General features: G+C 38.6%; 1 protein-coding gene across 5 annotated transcripts; it reads left to right on the top strand.

Annotated features, from left to right (window-relative positions):
- The first annotated feature begins 305 nt into the window (after window positions 1–305).
- Window positions 306–7,848, top strand: PYCR1 (pyrroline-5-carboxylate reductase 1). 5 transcript variants are annotated; one of them, XM_003768601.4, is made up of 8 exons: window positions 306–397; window positions 965–1,076; window positions 2,176–2,246; window positions 4,756–4,935; window positions 5,097–5,318; window positions 5,498–5,590; window positions 5,808–5,971; window positions 7,135–7,847. In XM_003768601.4, exons 2-8 carry the CDS (start codon window positions 1,010–1,012, stop codon window positions 7,298–7,300), a joined length of 963 nt encoding a protein of 320 aa, XP_003768649.1. In that variant the 5' UTR covers window positions 306–397; window positions 965–1,009; the 3' UTR covers window positions 7,301–7,847. The 5 variants fall into 5 exon arrangements, with proteins under 5 accessions (XP_003768649.1, XP_023358390.1, XP_023358389.1 ...); XM_023502622.2 differs by having other exon boundaries at window positions 311–401; XM_023502621.2 differs by lacking the exon at window positions 306–397 and adding an exon at window positions 446–667.
- The last annotated feature ends 824 nt before the right edge of the window (window positions 7,849–8,672 follow it).

Raw genomic sequence — 8,672 nt, 5'->3', positions numbered from 1 at the left:
TGTCCAAGGTCTCACAGTAGCCAGCATCAGATTCTAGGTATGATTAAGTTCTCTGACCTCAGAGCCCTTTCTTTTTCCATTGTTTCTGTTCCGTCTGTGGAGGACTCAGCGGCTAAGCGTGTGTTTAGCTTTGTCCTGAGCTCCATTTTGGAGACCTGGACCCAAAGATCCCAGAATTGAGTTCTACAATATGGTACGGTATAGTGTAGTTGGCTGAAAATGAAGCGAATGATGCAATCACACATCCCGGGATCCAGCTCCGCGCGGTGATTGGCCCTGACGTAGTTCCTCGGCTTCGGATTGGCTAAGTCAGCACAGACTGGGGACAGAGCCTGGTGGAGCTTGGAGTTGACACGTGGGCCTGGGCTGTATTTCTGTTCCGCGGGTTTGTGCGATTGTAGGTAACTGGGAGGAAGCGGGGGTGGGACTGGGGAAGGGGACTAGAGGAGGTAATTGTGATTAGAATGAGTACGCGTGCAGTGGGGAGGGGAAGTGGTCCTGCTTACAACAAAAAAAGCTTTTCTTCACCATCACCCCCCCACTCCGCCCCACTCCCATTATCTCCTGTAACTGGGAGATGCTGCTTCCCTCCTTCACTCCTCTTTCCTTTCCTGTCCCCGGTTTGATTGTTCTAGCGAAGAAACGGACGTTGTCCTTCTTCCTTTGGGTGAGCATTCCCCTAAGGAGCAAATCTGAGGGAACCTCACTTTTCCAAAGAGGGGGAAGTAGGGAAGAAAGGAACTATGGAGAGATGGAGCCATCAGGAGAGTAGCCTAAGTAAAGAAGCTAAGTTAGGCGACTCTGAAAGAAAAAGAGAATCCTGCACTGGCTCTTCTGTGGGCTGGGCTTAGGAATGGGTAGGTAAGAGGAGTTGCTCTGGCCTGCATCTGCGCTTTCTTTCCCTCTGCTTTTCAGCTCAATCCGGCCACGTTTGTCTAGTGGAAGTTTTTTCTTTTCTATCCAGTTTTAGCTGCTTTCGTCCTTCTGGCTGAGCTGAACCTCTGGGACCATGAGTGTGGGCTTCATTGGAGCTGGCCAACTGGCATATGCCCTGGCTAAAGGCTTCACCTCAGCAGGTAAGAACTAGGGTCATTCCCCAACTAAGCGCGAATTTGGGATCTGAGTTGGCTGGATTTAATTGCCTTTATCCTGGGTCAACTCCCCACCTCAGCCAGCTCTCAGTACCTTCTCCCTACCATGTATTTAACTACTTTGTAGGTGTGTTTATTAACTTTATATTTATGTTATTTATATTTTCATTTATTTCTCTCCCATTAGAATGTAAGCTCACTGTAAGTAGGGATTGTGTCTTTCTTTTCTTTTTTTTTTTTTTTAATTTTATTTGGATCTAAATGCAAGGCACATAATAGATATTTAATAAATACTTGTTGACTGATAAATTGAGGGGCAGGGAGAAGAAGTTCCTTATTAGTAACTCAGTATCTGACTGACAGATAGACAGACATATCTGGTCCACAAGTCAAGATAGGGGGAAAAAATATATATATATTATACCTATATATGTGCTTATTTTTACAGATATAGATATATATTTAGATATATAGATATAGCTATAGCTTTTCCCCTCAATCTGGACCTGTGATTTCAATCATCTGCAAGTGGTCTGTAATTTACATACAATTTGAGAGGGCAGTTAGGCATATAGAACACTAGTCCTGGAGTTAGAAGGTCCTTAGTTCAAATTTTGCCTCAGATACTTACTAGCTGTGTAACCTTGGGCAAATTATTTAATCTCATTGTTCTCCCCTCCAAAAAAAAAAAAAAAGTTGCCTGTGTCACCAAGAATTAAATGATTTGTCTATGGTCATTCAGCTCATATATGTTAAGTAGAAGAAGGATCTGAACTCAGATTTCTTTTGTTCCAAAACTAGTCCTCTGTCTCATATCAAGCATCCTCTGGTTTTATAGGGAATCAATGCTTGTTCGGTGCTCAAACTTGAATTTGAAGTAGGGATCAGCTCTAATTTTTCCAGTTGCTACAGAAGCTCCCAGGATGAGAAGTGACACACATAGTGATAGAGGCACACATAAGTTAGTTTTATTGTTTTGTGGAGGGTACAAGATAAGGGATGGGGAGTAGGGGTTCCTGGAGGAGCCTTGAAGGCTCTGGGGAGCATTGTCCTTGAATTGAAACAATCTCGCCTCCCTCACTAGGCATCCTGGCTTCCCACAAGATAATGGCCAGCTCACCAGATATGGACCTGCCCACAGTCTCTGCACTCAGAGTAAGTAGAAGAAGTGGAATATAGGTGGAGTTTTGAACCCATGAGGTGATAGATGAGGTTTGTGTCTTTGTGTGTGTGGGAGGTTCTGGACTACTTTCTCAGACTTGGACATAGAAACCCCCACCTTGACACATTATTGGCCAGGCTAATCTGACCCCTCTCAGTGTGAGTATATTTGAAAACTACTCTTCTTTTTACCTAAAGAGACCACATACTCTTCCTTCAACCCCTTATAGTTGCCCTTCCCTTTCCCAGACTGTTATTACAGTTTGAAAGAGGTAAACTGGGGTTTCAGTTGGTGAGACATTGGGTGTCTAAGAGATAGCACTGAGGATATGATTATTGTCTCTAACATTGGAGTTATGAAGACTGATTGCTAGCATGAGGAACCCACTGGCAAGCCACAAACCTACATCCTGAAAACAGTATATTTTAGTGAATAGGATGTCTGAGGAAGCAGGAGACAGTGGGGAAAGTACTCCTTACACACAGAGTAAGCCGAGAGTCTGTTTCTATGATGCCAAGTTCAGAATCCTTTCCTATTTCACCACAATGTTTCTTCAGCTTGTTGCCTAGCTTTGCTTCTACAGCCCTATGCATTTTAGTCAATGCGATGAAGTTAGGAAAAAAAAAAAAAAGCATTAGTTGTGGAGCCAGAAGACTTGGGTTTTAGTGCCAAAATACATTTATTATGTACTCATGGACAAGAAATTCAAGCTTTCTATGCCTCTGTTTTCCTAGCTGAATATGGGGATAAAAATATTTTTTTTATCATCAACAGAACTATTGTGAAGACAGGACTTTCTTCCAATACTGTATGATCATAAACTCTTTTCCAGTGTCTATCTAAGACTGTGCATACAAATGCTTAATCAGTGTTCATTGATTTAAGTTGGGTAGAGTTCATGAATTAGGGGTGAGAAATACTTCTCTTTGCCCCAAAACTCAAGTTATTCATCTGCCTAACAATTGTAGTTTATCAACTTAAGGCTTTTATTCAGGGACAGTACTTTAAAAGAAAACCTCAGGGAGAGCCAAAAAAGTGACTAGGCTATAGCTGTAAGCTAGGCTGATAATCTAGTTGTTCCTCCAAGGATGCTCTAAAACCCAACAATCTGGCCCACACTATTCTTAATCATGATGTTCTTTTGTTTTTCTTAATCTATTTTTATTTTCTTAAATAATAATAGCCTGGCTTTTTTTTTCTTTTTTATTTGATTTTTCTTGTGTAACATGATAAATATGGAAATATGTATAGAAGATTGTATGTGTTTAACATATATTGAATTGCTAACTCTCTAGAGGAGGGGGTAGAGGGAAAGGAGGAAAAAAAATTGGGGCACATAAGGTTTTGCAAGGGTGAATGCTGAAAACTATTTGCATATAAAAAGCTATTATTTTTTTTTAAATAGCTTTTCAAGTTTCTTTGATATGACCTCATTTCTTAAGCATAAAAGGAACTGTATCAAATTTATTTAAAAAAAAAAAAAAAAAAAGCCATGCCCCAGGTGATAAATGATCAAAAAATATGATCTGTGCCAAAAGGCTATAAATTCACACATATCCTTTGACCTAATGACATCGCTGCTAGGCATGAATACCAAAAGATATTCAGGAAAAAAAGAAAATGACTTATATGTACAAAAATATTCATAGCAGCTCTTTTCTCAGGGCAAAAATATTGGAAATTGAGGGGAGGCCTATCCATTGGGGAATGGCACAATAAACTATGGTATGTGTTTGTTATATAATTGTTCTATGGAAAATGATGAACAAGATGCTCTCAGAAAAAGGAGAAAAAAAACTTAGAAAGTTCTCCATCAACTCAAGCAAAGTAAACGTACTCTATACAAAGTAATAGCAATGTTTTGCGATAGCTGTTTGCTATCCTCAGTAGTACAAGAATTCATGACTACTCTGAAGGATTTTTGATGAAAAATCCTATCCATCTCCAGAAAAGGAGCTTTTTGTGTCTGAATGCAGATTGAATACAGATTGAAGCATTCTCTCTTTTTCTGTCTCTTTCTTTTTAACTTAATTTTTCTTGAGAATTTTTTTCCTTAGGGTGAGAAATTTGTTTTCTTTCACAGCTTGACATTTATGGAAATGTTTTATATAACTTTACATGTGGTTTCTTAATTGTGAGTGAAAATAAGGAAGAGAACCTAAAACTGAAAAAAATTTTCAAACAAATGTAAAAAAATTTTGTTTTGAATATAACTGTGGGAAAATATTAAATAAATAAAATATTAAAAATAATAGCTTTTTATTTTTCAAAATACATGCAAAAATAGTTTTCAGCATTTATCCTTATAAAACCTTGTGTTCCAAATTTTTCTCCCACCTTCTCGTCCTCCCTCCTCCCCTAGACATCCAATATAGGTTGAACATGTGCAGTTTTTCTAAACATATTTCCACATTTATCATGCTGCACAAGAAAAATCAGATCAAAAGAAAAAGAAAAAACCTATGATATTTTAAACTATGATTTCCCTATCAATTTCTACAGAAGATTGGTATAAACCTGACCCCCAACAACAAGGAGACGGTGCAGCATAGTGATGTACTTTTCTTGGCTGTGAAACCTCATATCATTCCCTTCATCCTGGATGAGATTGGAGCTGATATTAAGGAGAGGCACATCGTGGTTTCCTGTGCAGCCGGCGTTACAATTAGCTCCGTTGAGAAGGTACCATTTTCTTCCACATTGCCCTCTAGGATGGGAGGTATATGTTTCCAGATACTGGTGGGTTTTGGAGAAAAAAGAATCTAGAGAAGGATCCCAGCTAATTGGTGGAACAGAGTAGATGGTACTTAATTTTGAAAGCATAATCTATTTTCTTTCCCCAGAAACTGACAACCTTCCAGCCAGCCCCTAAAGTCATCCGCTGCATGACCAATACCCCTGTGGTAGTACAGGAGGGTGCCACAGTTTATGCTACAGGAACCCATGCCCAGGTGGAGGATGGGAAGCTTTTGGAACAGCTAATGAGCAGTGTGGGTTTCTGCACTGAAGTGGAAGAGGACCTGATCGATGCTGTCACTGGCCTCAGCGGTAGCGGGCCTGCCTATGTGAGACTTAGGGTGTGGGGGAGATTTTAGAATGAAGAGGTGAGCAGAGCTAATGGAGGGAGGATGGAGTTGCCCAGGTCATCTCCATTAGCCTGAGAGAGGGATGCCAAGACTCTCTTCTGTTTATTACCAAGGCTTCTTTTTCTTTCCCCAAAGTTCAACAATTTTCTCTCCTACAGGCATTTACAGCTTTGGATGCATTGGCAGATGGTGGGGTGAAGATGGGACTCCCTCGGCGGCTGGCAGTCCGTCTGGGAGCCCAGGCTTTATTGGTTAGTGTCTTTCTGACCTTTTAATAGAAAGGAAGTTCTCTCATTCAGATTGGGGGCTAGAAATTTAGGTTTTGTTTAGGGATTAGTAGAAAGGTGGGGTAAGAGAAATACTACTCCCTAAAAGTCTTCTTAGGAGGAATCTAATGGATTCAGGGAAGAACGGACTCTCTTACAGCAAATCACTATGTTCCTTTAATTCGTCTTCCTTCTACTGCAGGGAGCTGCTAAGATGCTCTTGGAATCTGAACAGCACCCGGGACAGCTCAAGGACAATGTCTGCTCCCCTGGAGGAGCCACCATCCATGCCTTGCACTTCTTAGAGAGTGGTGGCTTCCGCTCCCTCCTCATCAATGCTGTGGAGGCTTCCTGCATTCGTACCCGGTAGGCTCCCTCTTCTTCCCTCTCCACTTTCTTCAAGCAAGTCTCTGATCCCAATCTACCCTCTAGGACCTTAGTTAGTAATGATCATTTATTTGAATAGTTTGTCTTAGGTTCTGGTGTTCCTTTTCTTGCTTTGCTACCACTCCCCTACAAACTTTTGGTAATTTTCTATGAATCAGTGGTTCTTCACTGTGCAAAGAACACTGTGAAATCACAGATAGATTTCCATTGTTCTGTGACTTAAACATTTTTTTAAACTATTTCTATATAATTGTTTCCTTTGTAATCCTATTATTTTGTTTATACATTTAAAAATATTCTGAGAAGGGATCCACAAGAATTAACCACTTGTCAGAGGATCCATGACATAGAAAAGATTAAGAATCCCTGTTCTTGGTCATCTAAGCAAGGGAGTACAATTGAGAGAATACTGGATTTTGAATGAAAAGATCTTTATTCAAATCCTAACCCCAATACTTATTAATTGTATGACCTTGGTCAAATCATTTAATCTAACTGAACCCCTACCTGAAACATGAATTCCTTCTACCATAACTCAACAAATAGATATACAGTCTCTACTTGAATATTCACATCTAACTGTTAAAAAGCTCTTATTGATATGGTCTGAAGATCATTCTGCTTTTAACTTCCATACATTAATCTAAATTCTCCCCTTTGGAGCTTTACAGAATAAATCAAATTAGTCATGCACAAAAAAGGGAGAAAAAGAAATTTACATGATAACTTTAAAAGAATTGACAAGTTGTACATAATAGATTTGCAGTTTCATGTGCAATTTTTTATACTGTTATAGAAATGCTTATTTTAATCACACAAATAAAATACACACACACACACACACACACACACACACACACACGATAGTTCTTTGAATACTTGAAGACAAAAATCTTATCCTTCTTAAAGGAATATCCCTCATTCCTTAGTGATTACTTATAGGACAGGGTTTTGAGTCACCCTCATCTCCTGATTGCTCTCCTAGATGAGTGTCTATCTTAAGTTCAGTCAGGCTTAGCTTGGAGGTAAGGCTTCAATGGACAGGCTCTATGAGTCTGTAGGCTTCTTATCTTCTTACCAATAGAAATCTGAGATCTAGATCTGCCTTTTCATTCTAATTCTTTTTGATGTGTATTCCACAGAGAACTTCAGTCCATGGCTGACAAAGAAAAGATCTCTCCAGCTGCCATCAAGAAAACTCTGCTGGATAAAGTGAAGTTGGATTCTCCTACAGAATCCACAAAGTCATCCTCTAGTTTCATTAAGCTGCTAGCTCGAAGCCAGGCCCCTGGAGGCAAGAAAGATTGAGGTGTCCCCTCTCTCTCTTCCCTCCAATTTCTGCTTCCAGACTACATAGGGAGAAACCATTTCCATGGAGCTGTTACAGTTATGGATTAAGTATCAGGAAGCCCATGTCCTGTGGTCCACAATGTGGACATATCAGGGGTTTTTTTCCCTACAGAGGTCAACATGGGGACTTTCCCCTACAAACTAGAAAGGTCAAACTTACGCCTCTTTCTCTTAAAATTCTTAGGATTTCCCTCTGACTTGTAGTTTCTGAACTCTCTAATACAGAAGAGAATATTTAATTCATTCAGCCCTTTCCCCCCACTTCCCTCATAGAAATAACCTCTGCCATTCCTCTCTCTGAAAGTTGACTGTTACTAGAGGGATGCCAAGAGTGCTGAGCCCAGCACTGATAGCTGAATCTGGCACCTAGACATATTCTGCCCTAGAAGGAACAGTTCTGAAAGCCAAACAATCCATCTCTCTCCTTCCTCCCTATTCCTCCCTATTTCTGTTTTTTTTCCTTAAATTTTATTCTGAATTTAAGAAACAAAACAAGCTTTCCATAAGAGTAGAACAGGAAAAAAAAAAAGGTGATTGTAAATGAAACTGGAAATGTATTATATAAAACTTGCTATAACTTTTAAATGTATAATAAAGCTATAACATAACTTTTTAAAAAATTTTTTTCCCTTTCCCCCACCCCTGTCCTGGATTTGACTACCATTAAGTATAAAAACAAATATGTGTGTGTATATATATATATATATATATATATATATATGTAAAACCATTTCTATATACATATATATGTAATATATATTTCTATTTATCAGTTCTTTCTCTGAATGCAGATAGTATCTTCTTTCACATATCCTTTTTAATTAATTTGGGCATTTATAACAGTCAAAATGATTTGGTCACTCAAAAGTTATTCTTAAAATAATATTTCTCTTACTGTATACAATGTTCTCTTTGTTTTGATCTTCATTATTCCACACATATTTTCCCATATATTTCTAAGGTCATAAAGTTCAAGATTTCATATAGCACAGTAGTATTCTATCAATCAGATACCACAACTTTATTTTCATCATTTTCTTGGATTGCTTTTCCCCTTCATTTTTCCTCTATCTCTCTTATTTGATTGTTGAATTCCTTTTTTAGTTTTTTCAAGAACTCTTTTTGGGCTTGTGACCATTTGACATTACTTTTTGAAGCAGAAATGTTTTTTTAAACCTCATTTCTGTTTGCTTTTTTTATTTTATTAATTTCTTTTGTTTTTAATCTCTTAATCATCTGACATCATAAGCAGCATTTCATATTTATAGTTCCCTGCTTCTCCAGTTTGAGGAGGAAATCATCTATTGTCTCATCATCTATTCTCTGATAT

Source organism: Sarcophilus harrisii, chromosome 4, assembly GCF_902635505.1.
Source record: "Sarcophilus harrisii chromosome 4, mSarHar1.11, whole genome shotgun sequence".
Classification (NCBI taxonomy): Eukaryota; Metazoa; Chordata; class Mammalia; order Dasyuromorphia; family Dasyuridae; genus Sarcophilus; species Sarcophilus harrisii.
This window is presented reverse-complemented; position numbering and strand designations above follow the sequence as displayed.

Excerpts from the sequence above, each read along its gene's own strand:
- PYCR1 (XM_031965659.1), top strand. The coding sequence starts at position 1,010 with ATGAGTGTGGGCTTCATTGGAGCTGGCCAACTGGCATATGCCCTGGCT. Across the intron at positions 5,591-5,807 it reads TGGGAGCCCAGGCTTTATTG|GGAGCTGCTAAGATGCTCTT; the intron begins GTTAGTGTCTTT and ends CTTCTACTGCAG. Across the intron at positions 5,972-7,134 it reads GCTTCCTGCATTCGTACCCG|AGAACTTCAGTCCATGGCTG; the intron begins GTAGGCTCCCTC and ends TGTATTCCACAG.